Here is a 26,611-nt window from a genome sequence, read left to right on the forward strand (position 1 = left end):
GCTGGATGGGTAAGGGATAATATAGATTGCTCTCATACATGTTTGCATAGGAGATGATCCTAGTTCTCAGGGTCAGACACCTGTAGACGTGAAATACATTGATACGCACAAGGAAGAGGAGCCCACCTCCCAACAATTTCAGGGCCGGCACGCACTGTTTAAGTAGAGTAAAGGAAAGAAAAGACTGCAAAAGGAAATCTGCTTAGTAGGGATTTTTCCAAGGTAGAAATGAATGTCTCAGACAGCGTGAGCCTGCCCTTGTTTGCTGTGTGACAGACCTTCAGCCTTGGTTTTTGTTTTATAAATTTCCTCTGGACAGATTTCTTTGCAAATAAAATCAGATGGACTGAAGAAAGGTGGAACAGAATTCATACTCCATTGTTAAGGCCCACACTGTGGAAACTGGAAACCAGCCAGCAACGTGCTTATTTCACTACAGCCCTCTGAAATACACCTCCCTTGGCACGAAAGAAGAAAAGCTTTTTTATTACAGCTGTTGTTAGACCTTCTTATTTTATTTGTTTTGAATAGGAAGGAATTCAAAAGAGAGGGAAAGCAAAGCTCCAAAGATGACTGATGGACAGCATGTGCTTGCCGATATTTTTAGCTCTATTGCCCTGGTGACTGTTAGCGCTATTCTGTGCATGCACACGAAGTGCCGCAGGCTCTGCCAAGAGCCACTAACGGCCAGCATTAAAGCAAAGCGTCAGCCCCAACCACCCGTCACCCAGAAGGCGTAAGTGCACCCTGATGCAACGTCCTTCCCCGCCTCCCCAGCCCGCTTCCTCCCTGCGCGGCTCCCACCTCTCCTCCTGCAGCCTGGGCTTACCTGTGGAGCGGCGGGAATCAGAGCGATCCCATGTTCCCGCGCAGCCTCTCCAACACGCCGAGATGGCGATGTGCTCGACCACGCCCGGCAGCAGGAGCAGCCCGCTGCCAGCTCTGGCTCCTCCTCCTCCTCTAGCTAGTGCAGCACGATGCCTCCGCTATCCACAGTTGCACCCGGCAGGCTGCAAAATCGTCCCGCTGCAGGCAGGAGGGACCCGAAAGGCTTGCCGGGTGCCGTCTTCTCCTCTCGTGCCGTGCGCACCAGGCGGCAGCTTTGAGCCGCGGAGCAGCCCCGAGCCCGCAGAGCCCGCAGCGCGGGAGAACAAGGGGAGGAATTGCATGGGGGAGGGCAAGAGAATCAGTGTTGGCACGTCTGTGGCGCTACCGTGAAAACATTCGTTTCGTAAAGATGCATCAAATACATCCGTCTCATCCGTGAGTGCACCTGGGGAAAGAGACAGCCCTTCTTCCTTCCTGTCGCTGAGTCACGCACTCGCACCGGGCTCTGTGAAAGCAGCTTCGATTGCAGCGCGTTGCTACTCAACTCCCAGCAGCGTTATGTAGAAGTGGGCTGACAACGAATCTGGTTTCAGGGTTTTCTTTTGACCAGATTAAATTTTCCAGGACTCCAAGTAAGGGATTTAAACACCCACCTTTCCCGAAGAGAAAATGACCTAAAATTTGGAGTCATGACCCTCCTTATCACGTGAATGGAGTAGCAGGAAAGAAACAAGATTTCCCACAACAACTCAGGGAACACAAGAATATTAGAAAGGATTATCTTTTAATAATGCCAGTAAGCCCACTTGAAAACACTCAATGTGTAGAGGCACATTTCAGACTTTTGGCTGTTAACACAACCCTGCAACACACACACACCGTTAAGGAGGCAAGAGACAGCAATCCCTGTTGGTGTGGTTATTGCTGTTTTTGTTTTTGACAACCAGCTTTGCTGAAAAATGCCTGTATCTGTGCTTTCAGTGCAATGTAGAAAGTGGATGATAACTCCTTCTGTTGCAGGAGTGTTTTGTCTAAACAATATTTGAGTAGTGCCAGTGTATTACATTCACCAATGAGCTTAGAAATATTACCTATTAAAGTTCTACATGCAATAAGTAATTTATAATGATGAATTTGAGAGAATTTTCATTTTCAAAATAGCATAAACTTCCTGCATTGCTACAAGTGCGGAGATCCCCTTCCCAAGGTAAGCCCTTTATACCACCTACAGAAGGAGGACTTTGGCCTTCACCTTAACCTCTGCAAGCACCGAAACAGAATCCTGTTGGCCTCAACTTTCAACATTTGACTTTACATCAGTGAGTAGTGGTGGAGCCGTTTTGGATAACAGGATTTTTGTTCCAACTTCATCCTGCTTGGCTGCTGAGGTCACCTGAATGAAATGCCAGAGAGCATAACTCAAAATCCCACAGACAAACTACACAGGATTGGAACATTCCCACTACAATTAAAGGTAAGAGCTAAAGTCCATAACCAGTCTGAGGAAGCAAGCTTCACAATACTTCTCATTTTAAATCTGTAAGCAAACACAAACAAGTTGTACAAACTGACTGATTGTACAAAGGCTGATTTGAACCAGGTATGTTCTTTATCTTTGAAATAAAATAATTTCTATTAATGCCTTACCAAACACTGAAGAACTCCAGTCGTTTAAAAACGTGTCACTGTTACAAAAACGAGTACATGTTTTTCCCACTTTTTAATGACCAATAATACTCAGTAGCATTTATCTCTTAATTCTTCCCCTATATATGTGTATGAGTTTCATACATATTTTTCATAGATATGAAAAAAAGAAATGGCATATAGCTTCATTCTCAAACAAAAAGCCATATTTATAGGAATTCAGTCCATGTCATTCATGTCAATTTTAACTGTTAGTGTAACAGATAGTTTTGGAATTCAGATTATTCATTGCCTTAGGTCTTTGGGTCATGCTTTTTTTTTCTTCTTCTTCTTCTCAGTATGATTCCTTACCATTACAGTTTCCGATTCATAAATCAAAGCTTCATTGTGCTACTATGATCAATAGTAGCAAAAAAAAAAAAAAAAAAAAAAAAAAAAAAAAAATCAATACAAACTCTTGTAGATACAATCATTTTGAGAGAAGTTTAGTTTTAATTTTTAGCAAGAACTATGTTTCTGTCTGAGAGTCAAGCAATGGAATATCTAAGCACAGAACCTAATCTGTAGAATTGATAATATCTGTCCTGTATTCGTACATTCACTAGTAAATCCTTCTGGGAAAGGAACATATTTGCTCTATCTAGAGTGGTAAAAATCTCACTCCTTTTGCTTTATACCAGAAGTAAAATATATTCTGGAAAATTCACATGTGTATCTAAGAACACTGCTTACACATATACATGTCTATCAGACTGATATTCTTGAATAGTGTTCTGCACATGAAAAACAGAAGAAAAAGATATTTTCAAGACTATTTTAAGAGTGAATATGCCACTAATGAAATAGTTTGGGCCTCAGTTTTTCTCAGACCTCTTTGGTACTAGTAAATGTATTAATTTTAAAACCAACTGCGAAACTACATGATTCTGTAAGGCTTACAGCATGTGGAGAGCATAGTCTTAACAAAAATTCTTTACAGAGAGAGTGGTGAGGTGCTGGAACAGGCTGCCCAGAGAGGCTGCGGATGCCCCATCCCTGGAGGTGTTCAAAGCCAGATTGGATAGGGCCCTGGGCAGCCTGGTCTAGCATTAACTGGGGAGGTTGGTGGCCCTGCATGTGGCAGGGGGATTGGAGATTCATGATTGAGGTTCCTTCCTACACTGGCCATTCTGTGATTCTGTGAACAGCCATTATAGCAATTTATCTTCTATCATCTCTGCTTCACAAAGACAATGTCTATAATCTTCATATGCCTAAACAAAAAACACTGTGGAACCACAAGGCAGCCAGTCCTACTGCTTCTAATGGTCATAGCTTTTTGGGCTATGACTTCCTTTTGTTCAAAATTCCAACAGTCTAACTTGTCCAGTGTATGGGAAAATGGATATTGTAGTTGCAGAAAACAGCTGTGCATGTACACTGACTCCTTACTGTATGTGCAGGAATTTCTTCTGCCCATGCACTGTATATCCAGCGTCTCTGACAGTTTTGCACCTTCTACTCTGGATGTTAGTTTCAAGTCAGATTCTTTTCAACAGTCCAACACAAACTATTTTTCTATAGTCATTACTTTTTTCAAAAACCATTCTGTTAATGATAGAAGTGAGCAGAAACAAAAGTCTGCAAAGCAGGATAGATTTTCAGGTATAATTTGCAAGATCTAGTGTGTTCTCTAAAAGTAGATGTCTGTCATGAGTAACAAAATCATTTCAACCTTCACATATACCACTTCTGCTTTCTTCTGTTGTTTAAAATAAATATTAAACTTGATAATTTTTTGGCTGCATTAAAAGTAGTCTGTTTTCTCTGGATAATTTCTTAATGCTGCTAAGAATTGTGAATGTTTAAATTCTAAATATTTTCTAGGCTGAGAATAATGATGGCATTAATTCCTTTCATTTAGATTTGCTTAAAACAAGACTAAGATGTAGAATGAGATCACATAACCATAAAAATGCACCAAATTTGTTCTAGATTACATCCTATAAATGATTTAAAACTTTGAAAACTCTTAACTGAGAAACATGATCCTCACTTTTTGCCTTTCATTGTATGGATTTCCATCTGCAGGTAGAGTTGATCACAAGCTCCATCCTCCATCAATGACAACTTCATTGCCGGTCATGTAGGCAGACTGAAATTACATAAAATATAGTATTTTTTTAAATGCTATTTTTTTCCACAAGTAAATGTTTTTTTAAAAAAATAAATATAAAAAATATACACTTTTTCATACTTTTTTTTTTTTTAAATAAGCTTAGAAACAGAAGCCTTTTGGCTAACTCAAGGGAGTGCAGCAGAAGCAGTATTAAAGGCAGTAAGATTAAAATACATCCTAAATGTGCAAATTGGCATGAGATAGCCTTCACAGATTTCACCTGCAGGAATAACGTTTTACACTATGATGTCATTAGCTCCATATTTCATATTTCAGCTGAGCAAAATATGACTTAGGTCAACCAGTAAGGGGACCTAAATGAAAATTTAAATGACTTAGAATAACAAGGGGAAGAACTGAGCTGGAGACATCCTTTGCTGTATCCCATTCTGAAGCATATTGCAGAACTGGAATTCTGTTTACAGAAGATTACAGAAAACCATGTGACCAGACTGGAAAATTAGTAGCTTTACAGAAACACTGCTTGAGAACATTAGAAAGAAGATGAAAAGATTATGATAGATGGAAACATCAAGACTGAATTAATTGCATTAAATTATTCTGCTGTGCCCAGCAGGATTGCTGGGCAAGTTCATTGGAACCTAGTTCAGTATTAGATCCATTGTGAATGTATAACATCTGAAATAAGCTTGATACGTGTTCATTAGTATTAATGGTATTTGCAGTGAACATTTAGAGTTTGGTCTATAAAAACCTCAATTGTTCTATTGTTTTCCTTAAGCCAAAATGGTAGGCTTAAACATAGCATTAGACCTCTTAGATCAGGTCTCTCTCTCATGGGTCTACACAAGTATTTTCTCTTGCTTACTGCAAGCAGGTAATGACAGTACTAATTCTACTTCCTTAGGAAAATATCTAACTGCAGAGCAAACAAAACTTGCAAGAGCAGACAAGCCCATTTCTCCTATGATTCAGAATGATCTGGGGTCAGTCAGCTTTCTCAAATTACATGGAAAAAAACCTGACTATGGCACCAAGTATGTAATGCCTTAATGACTGTCAACATTCAGAGTAATTTTTGTATCAGTTTTATTCAGTAAAGTTTTACTCAGTAAAGGTTTGGGGGTTGTTGTTTTGTTTGGGAGGTAATAATCAAGCTCATAACAGATACAAGCCCTCCTGGAACAAATTCTCTTTACTGAGAAGAAGCAAAATAAAATGGGATTGTGACAGGAAGTGTTACTGTTCCAATACTTACTTCCTCAGAAGCCAAGTACACAAAGAGATGGGCCACTTCTTCAGCAGTAGCCATCCTGCCAATCCTCTGTCTGGCTAGGAAATCTTTCAGTGCCTAGATATATAAAAGCATTTGGTATGTTGAAAATATAAAATAATTATTCTAATCCAAGTAGCATGTGATGTGTACAAAGCAATACTGGAAGCAAGCCATATGTTATAATTTTTAGCTTACTGGGTAGAGAGTGTGTGCTAGAAGTTATAACGGTCACTGTTGTACAGATTTCATGGACCTGAACTTCTGGTTGCAGAATAAAGCCACTGAAGCTCTTTCTCTTTGGTGGATGATATTCCCAGACCCTTCAAATGAGTCCTCACAGTCATTGAGTTAGTACAATTAAAGATCCCAATTAATTTTTAAACACATAGGTCAGAATGCCCTCTCTATCATTGTTTTGTACTGGTCTGTGTTTACTGCGCAACAGTGACCTTCCAAGGCATTTTATGCCTCCCATCCTCAGCAGAAATTCACCAAGCTTTCAAAGACAATACTACTGTTATATTATCCTTGGTACTCTAAGATAGGAATTTTCTTAGTTTGAGAAGTGCTGCAGGTTTGTTTTAGTAATTGAAAAAAGGATAAACATTGGTACATACACGAACAAACTAATGAATTGCTTGCTCATGATATAGGCTGGTTGTTTAGCAATAGAGATCAGTGTATTTGTTTAAGGACTGATACATTAATTTCATAAAAGAAATCAGTGAATGCTAGTTCTGTAACTTCCCATTTCAACTCAGCTTGGTGTGTGAACAGCCTTGTTTAAAAACTGTCTGGATGTGGTGCTGTGAAAGAAACTGCTTTTTTTTAGGGGGGGAGGGGGGAGCCGTGATTTAGCAATGGGTTGTTTGAGTTAGGGTAGGTATGGTTAGAGTGAGGTTGAACTTGATGATCTTTAAGGTCTTTTCCAACCCGAGCAATTCTATGATTCCCTCAATGGTCCTGCTTCATGAGAAGCCCTGGAGACAAAGTAGACTGCTTCTATCTTTGCAGCCACCAGGTACAAGAATTTATTCCTCAGATTTCTCTCATACTGTTTTGGATTAGAGCATACTAACATAGAAAGTTGCTCATTATGGGCTAACAAGAAATGGAAATTTGTCAAGTTGGGGAAATACTGCTGAGTTCAGCCAAGTCTCTGTGATGAAGCTGATGATGGAAAAATGGGGAGAAAGTAAGTGGCTGAAAACCACCAGAGGCTGCTACCATGCATGCTCAGAGGGACATTAGCATATATTAATGAATTCTTGAAAAAAATGAATAGGTATGGAAATGTACTGTTTAGGTATGCCTTAACTGTTTGAACATAGGACTAGAACTCTGAGAGTGCACTTGTTTTGTCAAGTTGTTTGGTACACATCGTGAGGAACAAAGGAATGCTGCTTTCTAACACCATATGAAAGTTCAAGAGTTTTCTTCCCAAATTTTGGATGACACTCACCTGATCCGGGTTAGGCTGGGCTTTGATTCTTTCCTGTAAAGATGGTGTGTCAACAGTTCCTAAGCAAAAATTGTAATTTCAAAGTTAAAGCTCAACTTCATCAGCAATCGTAACAAAAAGTGCAGTTAATGGGTTCCATTTGTATGTCATAATACTGAAGTGTAACATCATAACGGAATTCATGAAAAGACTGCAAAACTATCAATATAGTCCACGAGCCTAAATTTCAATAGAAGATAAGACTTGAGAATTACATTCAGTACTTTTCAGATGTTTGAAAAATAGCTAGCCTGTTACGTAGGCACCCCCTGCTTCTACCTTGAGAAATATAGGTTTAACAATAAAAATACTGTGCCTCAAAATACTGTGTAATCTGTATATAACGTGCATGTGCTGGTTTAGCAAGTTAAAATTTTTAATTATAAAGTAACAAGTTTTCTATTTTGAGAGTCAGAAATGTTTCAAATACATCCTTTTTTTCCCCCCCCTCAGTTTTTTGTAACAATAGTTGCTGCTTACAAATCTATTTTTTGTTAATAATGTCAAATTATATTAGGCTGTATGCCTTTTATCATCCACTTGTATTAACAATGTACTGTAACAATACTTACCAGGACATACACAGTTGCATCTGATCCCTTGTTCAATGAAATCAGCAGCCACAGACTTTGTTAGACCAATAACTGCTGCCTTGGAAGTACTGTATACACATCTGTTCACAACTCCTACAGAAGGTCAGTATGAAGGCAGCACAGAAGCAAAACAAAGTCAAAAAAGAGCAGAGAGAAGTTTATTCAATATGCATCGGCTTCTGAACTGCAGTGTTTACTTTAGCTTGCCCTTGTGGAGAAGCTGTGCTAACTAGAATGCCAACTGCCAGAATTCTACTCAAGTACACACCAGAATAAAGCACAGGATTCTTCAATAACAGCAATCTGGGGAGTAGTCCAGAAAAAGTAACACTGCAAGCATACAAAGGATCATGAAGAGCGGAGTCTCCTCTTTTAGCCACCATTACTTTTCGTTGGTAGTTATGATTGTATTGCTTATTGATTCATTGTTTCTCTGACAAATCACTGAACAGAACTCTTTTCTCAGTTATTACATACTGACAAAAAAGATGCTACAAAACTTTCATAAAAGATTCAAAAGCTCATAGGCCATGACTTGACTGTTTTTGAAACTGCCCATGTGTTAGTATATACATTTTTTTTTCTTCCTGCATTCCTCCTACATTTGCCAGCATCCTCTAAATTAAGAGCAGTGCAATATTTATCATCCTTACAATTTTCTCACCAACCTCTCCCCAAATATTATTATGCAGCTTTTCAACTTTTTTTCTGAAGTTTTTATACATGTCACTGCAAATTATTATTACTGTTCTTAAGACGACTGAAGACTTCGTAGCACCACTGTGTCCTTGCAGTACCATTTCACTGCCCTCACTGTGAACAGAAAGTCAGATTTGCTCACTTCAGCTGCCCTAGGGAGTACTACATACTAGGGAAAAAAAACATGCATGAAGGTCTTTATTGCAGATCATCAGAAAGCAAAAATCAAAGCAAACACCTAGGCAACCTGAATAGAAGCAACCTGCACTGAACAGAGATAAGAAGCATCAGATCCAACACTGTAGCAAACCTTCCTTTATCAGGAGGCCCTCTGTTGTTATAAACCTTTGTTTTGATCACAAAACTTCATCTACAACTAACAAACCAGTATCATCCACCTCCTTTTACTGTAATTAAGCTGTAATTAAGAGCAACCCACTCTGTGCGCCGACTGTGGAATTACTACTGTACATAATTTAACTAGAGCATGCTTCATGAGGAATACACACAAAGGATCAAAATCAAGGGCATTTGTTACATATATAAAAAAAGTTCTCTCTAGAACGGATATACAAATTTTTACAGAACACAGTGTCAACATGATAATTTAAGACTGATTTATGTAGGAATCATTGTAGAAAGCCTCTCACCTTTAATGCTGGATGCCACAGAAGACATATTTATAATATTTCCAGATTTCTGTTTAATCATCTGCAAAAGAACATTTACATCATTCAAACTGTTTTGTTATTTGCAGGCCTAGCAGAATAGCCAATAGCACCAAAAGAATAGTCCTGTATGCAATTGAAATGCAAGATGATGAGTCATAGGCATGAATATGTGCTCATTTCTTTTTAATTTGTTATCTGAAGTAATAAAACAGATTCTGAAACTATCACTGAGTACTCTTGCCCACCCCTAGGATTTACCACCTAACCGATTGACAGGATTATTGAAGTGACACAACTGTAGCTTATCTTGTTCCAATTCACATCAGACAGAGTGGCTAAGGCTTAAAAAGAAAAAAAAAAAAAAAAGAAAACCTTTGAAGTGTGCATGTGTTATAACCTTTTCAGGCATCTCAAAGCCTGAAGTATCTAAAGCTATTATAAACAACCTTTAGAAATGAAGATTAACTAATAAAAGTAAGGACTGGAGCAACACTGGAGAAGAAAAAAATTAGGCATCCAGTAATGGTCACAGCTACCTCTTTTGGCCTTTGCATTTACAGAAAAAGTTGCACAGCTATGTGCTTATCTCAAATTGCAGTCTGTGACAAGCAATAACTTAAAACCATCATATCTGATTGCAATGCAGAGAGCAACAAAGCCTTACTTTAGGAAGGAATGTCTTGATCATTAGATACATGCTGCGAACATTGAGGTTCATAGTAAAGTTCCAGTCTTGTTCTTCACAATCCAGAATGGTCCCATGATGAACAAACCTGGAATAAGTACATGATTACTGTGCAAGGTTTACATTTCTATGGCTTTTTATGCAATTCTGCCATTACCACTTTGTAGTATCCTTCCAATCCTGAAAACGCAGGAACAAGAGCCCTTTTGAAGGAAGTAGCAGTGTTTTTCATCAGATGAGTATCAGGGACACAAAGTAGACCAATGAGCAACAAAACATTTGCTAATAAGGAAATTAAAACACAAACACATGTTTAAAAAAAGTGTTGTAAATCCACTGATTTTGCTCATTGTTGCAGAAGGAAGACTAAATCCAACAGTATAGGGAATCCACAGAGTAGAGAAAACAGAGTAGAGAGCCATAGTATCTTGGCCTGGGTAACATGGCTACAAAAAGTTCGCACAAAAAGTTCAGTTTTGATGAAAATATATATTTTAAGGATATAAAATGCATTACAACAACAACAACAAAATGGATTTAGGTAAAAGAAAGTTCTGGAGGATAGGAAAAGCTGAAAAAAGAAGTAGTATGAAGTAGAAGATGGTTACCCTGCAATATTACAGAGGACATCTATCCTTTCAATTTCCTCTGCCAGCTCTTCTATCTCTTGCTTTTTGGTGACATCCAGAACCCGTATTTGAATGCCTAGAAAAGCATGGTTTTAGTTTAACTGGTTTTGGCTAAGAATTCGTACTTTATTTTTCTCAAGTGCTGAGGACACTGCACCTCCCATTCAAGTCAGTAGCTTGCCAGGAACAGACGCCTCTCAGTGGTAAGACTTGGAGACTTACTGAAAGCTCACTTCACGTGTGCAATGCTTAAAACAGGAATGGACAGCAGAGCATGGTATTCAAGATTTCAGAAAGGAATTAAAAATACATTAACTGACTTAACAGCCATGTAGTATCACACAAACAAATAAGCTAATGTAATTTGCCATACAAATCACTTCCTCCTATAAATCTGAATTCCATTCCACTATATCCTCAAGCCAGGCAACTACAAAACTTGTATAATCCTAACAAGTTTTCATGCCCACTGTTATCAAATATTTATTACTTGGAACTAGTTACATGTCTCACAATCATATTACCCTCTGTATACATGTAGTTCAGAGTACTATGAAACAGATTAATATTATTTAATTAATGAGGAAAAAGGATTTCATATAAATCATAAATAACTTTGGTGATGACACAGCTATCAAAATAGAAACAAAGAAAATCCAGCAGAAATCAGAATGAGTGTAAAAGGAGAAGTACTGCAGTGTACTGCAGTAGTAGGTACAGTTAGGCTCCCAGGACACTACTGGTTTGCAGCATGGCCTTGGCATACCCTGCATCTAGGACTAAGAGACATCTAGTGCAGAATACTTAAGCTCCAAAAGATTTTAAAAAACAAAAAAAAAAATCCACCACCCACAATTTATTCATGTGCAAGCAGCGGTGACCTACAGTCTAATAGAAGTCTACAATTACCTATTGTGAGGATGTAAAGTGAAGGCAGAGTTTTCAGAAGTTTTCAGAAGAAGGGTGAAAGGCAAAATAAAGAATTTGGGAAGTCTGACTGAATGCAAAGAGGGGTGTGGAGTTTATTTTTTGTGCTTCTTATGGACTACTAGTTTAAAAGCATGAGGTCAGTCATGCTGGAACAGAGGCCTACAGAGGTTGTGAAATTTCCACCTGAGTGGTCCTGAGTAACCTGCCCCAATCAGACTTGCTTTGTATAAGAAACAGGTCTTAGCAACCTCCGGGGGGCTCATCCAGCCTACATCTGAGTCTTTTGAAGCAAACTGACAAGTCCATGAACTTGCTTGACTTGCTTTGGTTAAATGATACAGACACTTCTGAAGAGATTTGTGTATGATGATGTAATTAGTAAGACTACAGGCTAGTGATTAACATAAGCAGTAGAATTACCTCTTCTGGACATGATTCAAAGACCACAATGTGCCAAATCTTGAAGAAAGAGTTTAACTAATCACAAATCAAATGGATGGAAATGGCTGCAAATGGATGGAAAAATTGCTTTTTTTTTCCTTCTGAGTACTAGCACAGGGAAAGCAAAACGCACTTCAAATTGTAACACTTTCCTAAGCATGCTCAGAACAAACTGGTGAAGTCCCAGATTTCTTGAAGAATTACAGCAAGACTGCTTGCAGTGAACTCCAGTCAGAGAAGGCTAACATTCACACTAAAAGCTGCACCAGATAAGTGTTTTTGTTTATTTTGCTGTCACACTGTAATAGGAATTCATGAAGTTGACACCCAGTGATCACTGTCCTCCATCACCTTAAGTTAAAAGCACCTTTGGTTGTGAAATACAATTTTCTTGCTTTTTTTCTTTCAAGAAAGAACAACTTTTTAATAGTGTCCCACATTCGTACATCTCTTGTAATTAAAAATCATAGCTACTGAAAAATCTTTTCCTTGAAGCAGGTGTTTGCGATATGAGCTGGAAAGCAACTTTCGAGCCTGAGCATTTGTACAAATAAAATAAGCTCACTGATTGATGTAATTAGTTTCCAAAGATATGCCAATTCCTATTAGACAGTTATCTTCTAAACGCTTTCCTTGTTGAGTACGGACCAGGGAAATGCAAGGCACAAAATCTATTTGTATAGCTGGAGATTAGTTCCTATAATCAGGGAAAAGGATTCTGTGTTTTTCACATGATAGTTTCAACAGTCACTCCAGTAATCTTAAAAATAAATGAACAAATAGAAGTAACAAAGCATTCTGCAAGGAGGAAATCACCTGCTTCTTTGACACAAGAAACACGGTTATTCCACACTCCCAGAATATTCTGTCTGAAACACTGATAATTGAAACATTTTACACCACAGACTAAAGTAATGACAATATCTAAATGGTTACTCTCCATGTTTGCCACGCTTTTGTGGCCAGCCTACAACAACATTTACTATATTTGAACTAATGCCTACTGTAGATGATTTACCTGGATACTTCTCCAGTTCTTGCAGCTTAGTCTTATTTATGTCTGTAGCAATAACTTTGGCTCCTTCTTTAGCAAAAGCCTGAAGAATACAATAAGAGATGTAGTTTGTTTTTAGATATCCCATATCTTACAAGAAAATCTGTTTTCTTATTTGGTTTTGGTTTGAAATAAAAGTTGACTGAAGGCAGCTAATCTCCCCGTACTCATTCTAGGCAAGCGAGGAAGTTAATGGATATTGATTACTAAACATGCTGGGAACAACTGAAAAACTATGTTAGAGAGATTTATGTTCTTTTCTATGAAATAAGAAATCCATAAATAAAGCATGAAAGCAGTAACCAAACTAAGACAATGGGTATTATCGCCCTTAGTAACTGCGTGCTCAGTAGTGAGGACATTACAAACGCTTTAGGCTGAAATTATGTCTGGTTTCTTATATAGGTGAAGACAAATTAAGAGGTATGACACGGCATGAACTTCTTTAGGATCCTTCACATCCAAATCATTGGAACAGAGTAATACTCAAAAGAAACATGGCTTTCGTTTGATACTTTAACCAGACATATTCCTTCATTTCCTGATGTTCCCCTCAAAAATCCATTTTGTCTGCATATAGAGCAGCCTCCATCCCATAGTCTCTGACACTAACCCCCAGTCTTCAAAATAAGTGTCTCAAACACAATCTAAGAGGACAGCAGGATTAAATGTGCTAGCCCTCTGTGACTTGTAAGGTATTTGCAAAAGGAAATCACCAGTTAAATGACCTTTAGACCAAGTGTTTTAGTGCAAGTAGTGAAAATGAACAGTTTCATGCATTCTTAACTGTGTGTGACAAACTAATCTTGCAAAATTCCTGCTTACAGGGCTTGTTGATTAAATTATGCAGGTATGAGATAACCCTGCTAGTTTCTGTCCACTGAGGAAGAAGGAAATAGCAGGGGCAGAACTTGTCAAAAGCAATAGTCAACAAGAAAAAAAAGTAAAAAAAAAAAAAAAAAAAAAAAAAAAAATCAATAAATACTTTAAATTTTATTTTAACAATAACAAAGATGTTTAAAAAGGTTTCTCTCACTTTCAGAAATTTAAACAGCAGCAAGCGTATGTAATACAGTACATTGACTCTATTGTTCCCTGATTTTTTCAGTAAGTAGTTCTGGCTTCATCTACAGCTTATTAATTTAAGAACTTGTTTGGTGCAGGTGTTGTTGCACATGCTAGCATCAGACATCCAGCTTAGGTACAAGAGAACAAATTTTATCTAACTCACAATAGCAGCGGCTTTTCCGATCCCTTGTGCTGCAGCAGACAGAAGTATTACTTTCCCATCAAGCCGCCCCATACTGCTGGCCTGCGCAAACAGAAAATATGAGCCTAATACAAAGTGAGTCAATATCACCCCCTGGGAATCAGGTGCAAATTCATTCCATAAACCAAAACACAATTCAGAGCATCTACACTATCAACTCACAAAGCACTCTTCTGGGCTGCTGAGTCAGCCAAGGTTCTGAAGGGGCACTGCCTCAGTCTTGCATTTATAAGGACCAAAATGCATTTGAGCTCAAAAGCCAAGCTCTATTTTTATCAGACTCAAAACCTCATTTAAACAAGAAAAAAAAAAAAAAAAAAATGATGAGACAGAAGTAAAATAGCTTGTAATCTAGCATCTCCACTATACACTGTATTCTTAGAATGCAGGTCTTTTCTATTTCTCTCAGACTACTACATTCAACTTCCTAGATGACAACGCAATTTGCACAATACCCTCCAGGACTCTGTGAAATGCATTTTTTCCCCATGACCTAAGACTGGCATTTGTCCACTTTGAATTTTCTTGAGGATCTCCCAACACAGAAGATTCTCAGCTCCACAGAGTAAGAGGATGAAGAGAAATGAAAATCCCCCCCTCACTTTTACCACATCATTTGACATTAGAGAACTACTGAAGATGCTTGGGGCAAAAGGTGGGGAAGATTTTTTTTTTTTCCAGTGCTGGATGACACAAATAACCTTCCAGGAGATTTCACCTTACTCAAGCTGTGGAAACCAAAAGGCAAAAGTGCAGTTTTTTCTCTGCCTAGGTAGACGCTTTCAAAGGAGTTATTATGTTTGAAGAAATATAGTATACAATGGTGAAAACAGTCAAGCAACTGAGCTTCTCTATATAGCTATGAGTGTAGGAATGTGTCCCTAAACCCTTAAGTTTTTTAAATATAAACATGAATCCAACATGCCAAATACTTCATTTGAGTTGCATACAAACACCGTTATTTCCCCTACGTTAGCAGCCAACAATACCACCTGGAGACAGTCAAATTCACTCTGTGATTTGTTAGTTCAGCTTAGGTTTTTACATCAGATTACTTGTTCAATTTTGACTTGAAATCTTTCTTTCCCAGAAGCTTTGCTCCCTTCCCCCTCTTTTTTGAAGCAAAACTAGTTCATTTCTCCAAAGGTTACTGATTCAACATGGAACAATGGACTTCTTTCTAAACAACTTGACTAAAAAGTTATTTCTACTGTAATACAAAAGCATTATCTCACTTGACTTAAAGCCAGCCTGACTTACAGACATTTTTTCAACCTAATTTTAGGGTTTTGCTGATAAAAGAACAACTGACACAAACGTAAAGAAAAAAGCAAACAAAAACAAAATGACAAACCACCAAAATAGTCCACAATGTGAGCAGTAACATACATTTTTTTTAACTAGAGAAAATTTTAAAAAATTGCATCTTTTTTTTCTAATTTGTGAAAGGCACAACACCTTGAACATAATTTTTTAGGTGAATAAAATGATGCATCTTAGGATGCCTCTGACATATGCTATATCACTACATGAGATTGTGCCTGTGTTAGCAAAATTTTTTTCATTTTAACATGTGAAGATTGCGAAGTTAATCAGAGTATAATGAGATCAATGTATACAACGAGGTAGCACTACCTGTGCAATGTACTACACTTATAGCAAAAGTCCCAAGTTTGCTCAAAGCACTCAGTCAAGGCTGTGTAAACTCATTCTTTGCTGTTACACACATTTTCAATACAAAAAAAACCAAACATCAGCTGAAGTACTTCCTCAAATCACCCTACCATTTTAGATGTAAAATGCTTTATAAACACATTTTTGATCTGACAATGAGTTTTCGTGAACATTTGACACACCAATTCTATGAAGCTTTTGAAACGAAAGATTAACAGCCACTCACCAAAAGATCTCAGCCAGCTTGGTATGTGTAATGACCTTTGTGAAAAAGGAAGTCTTATGACTTTCCTGCTGTGCTTGTTGGGAGTTGTAGTCTAACTGGAAAGTTTCTCTATGATAGTTATTTCCTGTTGAAACACGAAGATGCTGCCATCTAGTGAAACTCAAGACTTCAAGTATGATTTTCTTCTGCACAGTGCAGGGACAAAGAAGGATCATAAACCTCAGCTATCCATTTTTTCCTAGAGAATGCAAGAGATCAACACGATATTCACCAAAAAAAAAAATAAGGCTTTGTAACTCATCTGCCTCAAAAAAAAAAAAAATTGAGTTTTTTTAAAAGCATTTCTCCTCCTCTCCCACTTCTTTGTCTACTGAATTGAGACAGACCTGTGCAGTACATTTGTTTTTCAGCTCAAGCATAAGAGAAATCTCCAAATCTTTTATTATTCCAGAAAGCAATTAATACAGTATAAAACTGTAAAAAGCAAACAAAAAACCCTAGAAAAACAAAAGAAAAAACAAAACAAAAAGCAGCACAAGACAGCAGTGCCAGATATGCCTTCCATCCTTCTGAAAGACAGGAGAATTTTTTTTTTTTTTACATGAAGTAGAAGAAGAGGAAAACTGTGATAAACACAGGAAACATTTTTTTAATAAATAATTTGAAATTGTAAAAAGAAAATCCCAAAACCACGCCAAAACCCAAACTGCTTTCATTTATCAAAGTTGGGGAAATAAGATACTCCTGCATATTCACGTCTCTAGTAAGACACTGAATTTAGTAATTGTATTTCAAGACTGTTAGCTGAAAACACCCAGGTTCTAAAGCTTGCCAATATGCATTCCAAGTCAAAATTTTAGAAATTCAAATACTCAAATTCAAAAACTCAAATTTTGAGTGCCAAATCTCTCCCATATAGGAGGGAAAGGATCTATTCCAACACTTCCAGTCAAAGCAAAGAGTCAGAGAGGAAGAATTAAGCAAAACACTGGTGACACAGATTTGTGCATTAGTAATCTGCAGAAAGATACTGCAACAGGCAAGAAGCATGATAGAAGTGCTCTGATTATTAGAAAAAAGTGTCTTTAGACAGTGAATCAGCATCCCCAGATCATAGCATCACATCACTACAAAAGTGAAGTGTTTAGATACTTAAAACATTAAAAGTTTGTCAGAAGAAACCTTTTCATACAGAACATTAAAATAGGCTTCAAAATTCAGATGAGTAGGATAGTAAAACATAGCCCATGTTACGACCCCAATTGTCCAGTTTTATTTTCAACTCATAAGAGCAACAGGATAGTGTCAATCAGATCAACTGCTTACTGTTTGAAAAAGAAAATAATCCAGAACCCAATTTCAAGCAGAAAATAAAGTATATTCAAAGATGACAAGAAAAACAAGTTATTTTTGCACCATAGTTTACTGAACTGCAGAAATATTTTCAAGAATTTAAGAGAAATCCTACAAAAAGAAAATGAACAAATTTAGTTGCAATATCCAAATAAAGAGGTTAAAGTTGCAGTGAAAAATGTAGTATTAGGGAAAAAAAAATATTAACTTGGTATAAAAACCATCTGTTGAGAAACAAAATGAACTAATGAGTAGATACAAAGCACCCAGAAGAGGACTGTTACAAAAATGCCAAAGAAGTTTAAGATCAAGAAGTTTCACAGTAGATCAGTTTGTGATCCATTCTTGTGTCCGTTTTTCTTCAGTATGTTAGCTTTACTTTCTTTGCTACACAAAACAAAAGCAACCAAAGGAGAACATCAGCAGGTTGCAGGTAACATGTCTACTTTCCCATTTTTGTTCTTGTATTAAAGCTTTTCCACTTCTGGGAAGTAGTAGTTCCAACACAAGGGACTGGCATGCCATCAGGGTTCTTCTCACAATAGATGGCTTTAACCTGAAGCAACCATTTTCCATGTAGCTAGATTCTGATTGTAGCCATTGTAAAGGCAGCTAACAACAGAACACCTCTATTGGGTGTTACAATCAGAGACTTTATCTTTCTCTGAAGTTTCAAACCACTTCTTAAGATGGTCTTCTGTGGACTCCATTCCTGCAGGTTGTGTATCTGTACAGAAAATAAGAACATTAAAGTGACATTTTCCCAATTAGACAAGCAGTAGGAACATAGCAATTTATTCTCGACTAGTTTTAAACATCAGCTAGCAAAACTTGCCTCTGAGAAGCATGGTGCTGTGAAGAAGGCTATACTATTACCTAGTTGGACTTCACAAAAAATGGCAGTGAGTCATTCTTTCTGCATGACTGCCAGTCTAATTGTTGTTAAAAGTCTTCAGCATGCCTGCTGGAGCTTCACGAAAGCTTTTAGAAGCAGGTTGATGAGGGCAGTAGCACTAATACGCTAAAATCACTAGACTTCCCAGAAATCACCAGTCCAGTAATAAGAAATATTAGAAAATATCAAAACAGCTATTACAGCAGCTACAGACTGCCATGCTGGCAAATTCAAAATCCAAGATCAAAAATCAATAATCTTGATGAGTAAACATTAGAAAGTAGGCAACCAGAAGTTAACTCTGAATAGATGATAGCACAGTCTGTGAAAATCAGTTTTGTCAGAAGTGTGTGCTTAACTGGTGTAAAAGTTAAAAAGCAAAAGATTCTAGAGCATCATTTGACACGATATTCTACCTCTTCACTTTATAAAGCAATTGGTCATCAGCACTTTCTGTGAAGCAAAAGAAATAATAAGTTTGCCTAATCTTCAGGAGATATGTGTCCTAAGTATTATTCAGGTGATGTAGAGCACGGATAATCTTGGCACCAGCTGGGCAGCCCTTTAACAATCTGCTGAATAGGCATTCAAAAAAGCTGCTTCTATATGTTTCAGGTCTGATCAGGGAAAGTACAGGACATCTACTCTCAAAGACCACCCCTTATATTCTGTCTCTCCTAATAACTTTAATAAGACACCACCATGTTACATACCTACTAGTGTACTTAAGTTGGAATTATCAAAGAAGTTTGTTGGGCATGTCAGTGGCAGAGGCTTTGATATGTACTGAGTCACAGTTTCCTGAGATACAGACTCCTTGGAGGGTGAAGCTGGCTCTCTAAGGGAACGTGAAACTGTCTTCTTTGGAGATCTTGGTACTGTCTCTTGAGTAGCCTCTCTTGAGAATCGTTCTCTCAATTTTAGTGCTCTTTCTTTCCATTTTCTAAGTTCCTCCTTCAGTTGAAGCTCATTACTGAGTAGGAAAAAAAATTCCAGCATTTCATTAATAAAAACCTTCAGTTGTTCTCTGAAGTAAAAGGAGAAACAATCCTGACAAGACAGTTCCTACATCTTCAGATGACATATCACAGACAGGCAATAAAAGCCTCCTATGATAACCAAATGTATCAGTTCTAGAGGTACAAAGTTTCATGGATTTTTTTTTTCCCTTTTTAAGCTAAGATTCCTTTCAACAATTTTACCGTATACATTTTCAACTAAGTTCATCTCCCACTTACTGATAAACATTTAGAACAAATTCTTACAGAAGTAATTTAAAGCTCAAAAGCCATTAACAGGTACACAAACACAAATACATAACTAGCTTAATACAAGTTTAGACTTGCTACATTCTTTTGCATCTTAAGAGGAGCAGTTATTCAGTTCTACAGGTTTCCTAGAAAGAAATGGTGATAATTACTTACTTGATGCTTACCATTTTTATGCTTACCTTAGTAGAATATCATTTTGTTTCTTCAGGTACAAGTTTTCTTTCTGCAGCTTAACTTGTTCAGATTTTAAAACAAGCATTTGTGTGCTCTGCACAATACCACTACCACCACCACAAGTAATGGGGATGGGCATTTGGGATTTCTGGGGAACTTCTTTTTCAGACATTACTAGAAAAAATTTCATACAAATATGTGTATTATTATTACAATGCTTAAAAATCACATCAATATATATTTTAGATATGTCTATACAAGATTTCTTGCCTCACTAGGTTACAAGTGTCATTACAACAGCTATTTTTAAAACCCACTGTATGGCAGCTGTTGAGTCATGGCCTGAACCACTGATTGATCACCTGAGGAAAGGACTGGGTCAGCCCAGTGGGAGAACAGGTGAAGGCAATTCAACTCCTTTGCGGAGTCCTTTCTGCAAACCTAGATCTTTGGATACAGATGAGCATTCTTTCCCTGTTTCTTTTCCTATTTTCACACAATCTATCTAGCTGTAACACCAACCTTAACACCCACCATCAGTAATCACATTGCCAGGGAGATATTAAGTAGCATAAGAGATGCTTCATTGGGCCATTTAGTTTAATGTAGTTATATAGTTTGAGTTGTATCTCTGTGTAGGGATCCTCAGCACAGGAGAGGCACGGATGAGTTGAAGTGCATCCAGAGTAAGGCCACAAAACGTGACTGAAGGGATGGAGAACCTGTCCTACGGAGACTGGCTGAGAGAGCTGGAGCTGTTCAGCCTAAAGAGAAGGATCTGAGGTGACCTGATAGTGAACTTTCTGTATGTAAACAGTGGCCACAAGAAAGGTCTGTTTTTGTAAGACAAGGGGAAATAGTTTTAAACTAAAGGAAAGGAAATTTAGATTGAATATAAGGAAAAAGATTGTTTTTATAATAAGAGTATTGAAGTATTAGAACAGGTTGCACAGAGAGATATGGTGGATGCCCCATCCCTGGAGACATTCTGAAGATAAGGTTGTTCAGAGCCTTGTCCAGCCTGATCCAGTTATTGGTGTCCCTGTTCACTGCAGGGGAGTTGTACCAGCTGACCTCTAAAGGTCCATTCCAATTCATACAATTCTATATTTCTAGTTCTAATCATAGAATTAGAAACATAAGGCACTACAGCTGCAGCAGCTTATCATTATGATTGCTAGTATAACTGGAGAAATACACAAAAAACACCAAAACAATACAAGACCTGCTGTGATTCTAATACATTGCACATGCAGTTACTGTATTTTAACCTTCTATCTCTTCCAAAGCACCTAACCCTTCTCATATCTTTTTGAAGTAAAAGGCCTGCATCCCAATCTGGAATTTAAACTACGTAACATTAAAACTGAATGCTTAATATGAAACAGTCCCAGTTATTTATGTCTTGAATTTACCAGTAACATCTTGCTCTTGTTGCGCTCTTCTAAGTTCTTCTTTTAGCTTTCTTAACTGTTCTTCTTGGTGTTCTGCAAGAGCTTTATAATTAGCAAGTCTGCGTTGGTGGGAAGGCGGGGGGGAGGGAAAAAAAAACAACACGTTTTAAGCTTAGTAATCTAAGTTGCAGGAGAACTATTTGATTTTTCAATTGAGCTAACAAACAAAAATGCATAGAAAATAAAAAAAACACATATGACTAACTCTACATCTGGTTGTCCGCTAGGTTTTAGTTAAAGTGCAGGAAAGCAGAAATTTGAACTGAATTAATTCTCTGTCCAGTGAGTTATAGAGTGCTCCCAGTTGCTGTTTCTCCCACACATCTGTCAGAATTTTGATTTATGTCTGAACTTAGCTTCACAGAATCACAGAATCACAGCTTGTTAGAGACATTAAAAAATGTTGAGTGCTGGTCTTGCTCAGACTAGAGAAGAGAAGGCTTTGGACCTCATTTCAGCCTTCTAGTACTTAAAGGGAGCTTATAAACAGGAGATGGAGTGACTTTTTACACAGACTGATTGTGGTAGGATTGGGGGAAATGGCTTTCAACTAAAGGAGGGGAAATTTAGGTTAGAATTTAGGAAGAAATCGTTTATTTGGAGAGTAGTGAAGCACTGAAACAGGTTGCCAAAAGAAGTTGATGTCCCATCCCCGGATGCATTCAAAGCCAGATTGGATGGAGCCCTTGGCAGCCTGATCTGGTGAGGGCAACACTGCAGGGGGGTTGGAAATAGATGACCTTTAAGCCATCTTCCAATCTAAGCCAATGATTGTACAATTTCAGTGGGTGTACAGGGAAAGAAACTGGTAATCAGCTTGAGATAAATATGATTTTTTCTTTCTCTGGAATGCAGATAGAATAAAAACCTAAGACATGTAAAGCTGAATGTTTACTACTTATTTGTCAGGTAAGGGTTGGGAATAGGTAGTTAAGAAGCATGAAAAGATAAACTTGAACTTACTTCATATCAAAAGAGTTTGATTGCTTCATTCTTTCCATATCACATTTTACTAATTGTGTTTTGAGCTGATCAATTTCTTCTTTGTATAACTCAGCACCTTTATCTAATTTTGCCTAAAAATAAAATAGCTAGTATAAGCTAAGAATTCTTACAGAGCAACGAATCTGGGGACTGCTTTGTTTATTCTTGTGTACCACATCTTGCAGGACAAAATTTGAACAATAGTTATTCTAGAGTACAAACACCCACATTATCAACTAGCAGCATAGTAGTAGTTGCTGTCCTAACTTTGGTATAATGCACACACTCACATATTAGCTTCTAATACCATAACATGCGTTTTAACTTGTCTTTGAAAGTTGCATTGGTAGCAAGTGAAGCTGAATACTAAACATGCAAGTAGAGTGTTTTAACATTAAGGATACCATGCAGAATAGATTGACTAAAACACTCTCTCCCTCTCCCTTTCCCTCTCCCTCCATGTTAGAGAAAAATGAGAAAAGAATTTGGCTTATACCTGAAGACTCTGATTCTCTGTTAGGGAAGTTCTGAGGCACTTTTCTGTCTCATTCAGCTTAGCTTGTAGCTGGGTGAGCTCACTTGAAGCTGTTGTTATCCTTATCTGTGCTTGTAACTTGTTTATCTTGTCATCTTTCTCTCTGAGATTTTTTCCTGCTTCGTTTACTGAATTTTCTAACCTTTGGAGTTTTACTTCCAGAGCCTATTGAGAAAAGCAGTTAAGATCACATACTGTTACATTGATAACACAACAAACCCTCCTCCCCCCCCCCCCCCCACGCATTGAGGGGGAAAAAGAAGAAAAAAAAACACCAACAAACAAGGAAGAATCCCTGTACATTATATAACACTGTTCACTGGTTTTGTCATCTGATGGCATTCTGGAACACTCAAGTCTAAAAAAGGTGATTTGAGTGTGAGTAATTGTAACATTAAGTATGACAGAAGGAAAGAGTTCAATTCCTAGGCATAAAGATAAAATTCTTCCCCTGCTTCCAGTTGTAGGGAATACTATATATCTAACAAAGCTTTAAGAGTACCATATAATTAGAATCTATACTTCAGAAAAATTTGGGTGCATTCTGTATACATTTCTAAACTGACATTTATTTGGATACAGAAAACAGACAGTTAAAGTAAATCCCATTACAGGCAACAGTTTGTCCTTTCTTTCACTTTGGGAATAAAAATAAATATACAAAAGCAAAGCATATTCTGTGTGGCAGAGATTTACAGCTACCAAACTTTTCAGTTTATGGCACTCCCACCTAGAAAACAAGCATTGAGTAAATTTTTGCACCTTTATATCTTGTTTTGCAGCCTTTAGTTCAGTATGAAGTTTGTAATTTTCTTCTTCTAATAGAAGATGAGCAGAGCCACCAGGGGCCAGTTGTTGTTTCAGGGTGTTTAGATCCTGAAGCAACTGTTCAGATTTCTCTTTTCTCTGTTTCAATTCAACCTCAGCATTCTTGGAGTATGTCGAAGTTCTGTCATCCAAATCTGAAGAAAGTTGAAGGAGTATCTGAAAAATAATGTAATACAGATAAAATTTCTGAACAAGCTAGAAATAAGAAATAGGAAGTTTGCCTGTGTTAATTGTACATTCTTGATTCTGTGTCCCATTTGAAGACACTTGCTACCAGAAATGAAATTACTGACACTCAGAAGTGCTCAGAGGGCTGGAGCATCCCATGAATTTGAAAGCTGGAACTGTTTAGCGTCAAAGGAATGCTCCAGGGAGACCTTATTGTGGCCATTCAATACTTTTGGGAGTCTTACAAAAGAGATTCATCAAGATTCCAAGGCTAACAGCTTTACACTAAAGAGGGTAGACTTACATTGGCTAGAAGCAATACATTTGTTTACACTGAGCATGGTGAGATGATTCAGCAGTTGCCTCACCACCTGTAGTGTTCACACTTGAGCAGCATGGAGCTTCGAGCAACTTGATCTAGTTAAAGACATCTCTGCTCAGGACCAGGATGTTAAGAGTTGATTTTTGAAGGTCTCTTAACATGAGTTGTGTTCCCTACCCAAATCATAATGTTGCTATGAGGAGCACAATTGTTTGGATACATTTTTGCTAGAATCCATTCACTGACTGAAGACAAGCACTTAAGAGAAAACATGCCCACTGGACTATTCTAGAAACCAGTGTGTTTACCATACCACATAAAGATGATCTTCATACTTATTAGGTGATAAGTGCACCAGTTTTTCTTTTAAGCAACTGGTTTGATCCGCAGAATGTGTCTATCACAGACTTCTTCCTAACAACCTATCAGCATTGGAAAATCCTGGGGAACTCAAGGCTGACAGTTAATTCTACAAAAGAAGTCTTTTTTCAATGAGCTGAACTTAGCAGGGTAGAACTGAGTCACAACACACACAGGAAGAGGGTGATGAGCTCTTCATACTCCAGATCAATACCACTAGAAGAAATATAGTATCAATAATCTTAGGAACAAACGTTTGCTGGAGGTTAAGAAAACTGCTTTTAAGAACTAATCAAAAGATAGAAGATACCTTCCCATAACCTGTTTTTTAAGAGTTGTTTGATGTGCTTATCCAAAGATGAAATCTCATTAAATTTAGTTTATAAAGCATTTCATTTTGCATAACATCACCTTTTTTTTCCCCCCACACGTAGAATGGGTAAGAAAGGAGCAAAGGGAAAGGACAGCTGAATCAACAGTAATTTACAAAAAAATACAACTAATTTGACTTTCTAAAGGTAGAAATGGTACAAGAATATCGATTACAATCCAGTTTTATAGAAAACACGTTAGCCATGTTAAAGGTCATTTGTAAAGAACAGGAAATCCTGCAGGTATTAAGCCTTGAGAATGTAAATGCATCAGGCTGGCAAGTTCTGCAAGGAACATTCAAACACAATTAAAAACCTTGTTTCCAAGATTCAGGGTGTTAAAAAGCAAACTATCATGGCTTTCTGCAGGTATTCCATGTCATAACATCATGCAAAGCTGACAAGAGCTGGAACAGCTGCCAGGAAGCTGCAGTTCCTGCTGCTGGGTAGGAAGTGCAAAACTGCAATTCCCAGCAGCCCTGTAATTACCATGTGGTTTCCGGGAGGAAAAGAGGTGATGTAACCATGGCTCTATTTCCTTCTGTAATGCCATCCACAGCACAGCTAGAAAGATAGCTCTCTCCTGTTTATTTGACTTGCTACCCTTCATTCTTTTTACGTTGTTTTATCTCATATTCTTTTACCATTTCTAGTAAATCAGTTTCTCTGTTACCTCAATCTAGCTGTACTCTCATCTTTTTGTACTCTTGTCTTCCTGAAGGTTTTGGGAGGGAGGCCCCCGCCCCAGAAGCAAGACCTCAGGAACCCATGACAAACATACTGAAAAACCTGCCACATACACACAGTTATCTCCCAGGAAATCTTTTTAAGCACAAGTTTCCAATTTAATTGCATGAGGGAAAAAAGTCTTAAAGAAATCTTCTAATTATTCCCACATTTTACACAGTTAAATACTAAAACAAGTGCTGACAGTAATTAATAAATGAACTTCAAAATTTTTTTGTTGTTGTTTTCAACTAGATTACAGAAATATTTAACACAGTACTCGCATTAAACACATTTTTTATGAATCAAGTTTTTATTTACCTTTCCCTTTGGAGTCCAAAATTTAATGACTTGTAAAAGCCTTTCGTTATCCTTCTTTAAATCTTCTTTAAGTTCTTCTGTATTACAGTGGTGTCCTGAACAAGTTTCCCAGAATTGTCTTGTTTCCTTTCTAGTACTTGCTTCCTGCTGTAACTCTGCCTCGATGCTGAGAAGTTCACTCTCCATTTCTGATATATCTTTGAGGATGATCTTCACAGAAAAGGGATCAAGTTAAAATATTGTTTTGTTAGGTGTATATATATATATATATACATATATATATATATTATATATATATATATATATATATATATATACACACACACATATATACACACACACACACACACACACACACAGGGAGAGAGAGGGACAGAGAGATATGTTTGCCCCCTCGGCTACCTATATATAGAAGAAGTATGTTTTAGCATCTAACTATTCCATTTTTGCTAGGCTAAAAGGAATTTCGCCATCCCCTAATGGAAAAATCAGACAATCCAGGCTCCTGGGTGCAGGTGGAAGGTGAAAGTGGAAAAATGTTTGTTAGTGAAAATTCATCTAATTGCTAACAGAAATCATCTCAGTATCACATAGAAATGTATTCTA

At 37.5% G+C, this 26,611-nt stretch overlaps 2 protein-coding genes across 2 annotated transcripts in view; both read right to left on the reverse strand.

Moving 5' to 3' along the window:
- Positions 1-4,555: 4,555 nt before the first annotated feature.
- Positions 4,556-14,376, reverse strand: BDH2 (3-hydroxybutyrate dehydrogenase 2; the record flags this gene model as incomplete). The annotated part of the gene is made up of 9 exons (XM_079534992.1): positions 4,556-4,609; positions 5,853-5,945; positions 7,333-7,391; positions 7,944-8,057; positions 9,314-9,374; positions 9,999-10,107; positions 10,628-10,724; positions 13,038-13,116; positions 14,305-14,376. 9 exons carry the CDS (start codon positions 14,374-14,376, stop codon positions 4,556-4,558), a joined length of 738 nt encoding a protein of 245 aa, XP_079391118.1.
- Positions 14,377-18,225: 3,849 nt separating this feature from the next.
- CENPE (centromere protein E) overlaps positions 18,226-26,611 on the reverse strand; it is a gene marked incomplete at both ends in the record, with an annotated part of 36,500 nt that continues 28,114 nt past the window's right edge. Inside the window, 8 exons of the mRNA XM_079535044.1 lie at positions 18,226-18,323; positions 19,205-19,464; positions 19,942-20,110; positions 21,352-21,449; positions 22,354-22,466; positions 22,871-23,074; positions 23,672-23,893; positions 26,006-26,215. Coding sequence (XP_079391170.1) covers positions 18,226-18,323; positions 19,205-19,464; positions 19,942-20,110; positions 21,352-21,449; positions 22,354-22,466; positions 22,871-23,074; positions 23,672-23,893; positions 26,006-26,215 — 1,374 coding nt within the window. The remainder of the gene's footprint in view (positions 18,324-19,204; positions 19,465-19,941; positions 20,111-21,351; positions 21,450-22,353; positions 22,467-22,870; positions 23,075-23,671; positions 23,894-26,005; positions 26,216-26,611) is intronic.

Source organism: Tetrao urogallus (assembly GCF_951394365.1).
Source record: "Tetrao urogallus genome assembly, chromosome: 4".
Classification (NCBI taxonomy): domain Eukaryota; kingdom Metazoa; phylum Chordata; class Aves; order Galliformes; family Phasianidae; genus Tetrao; species Tetrao urogallus.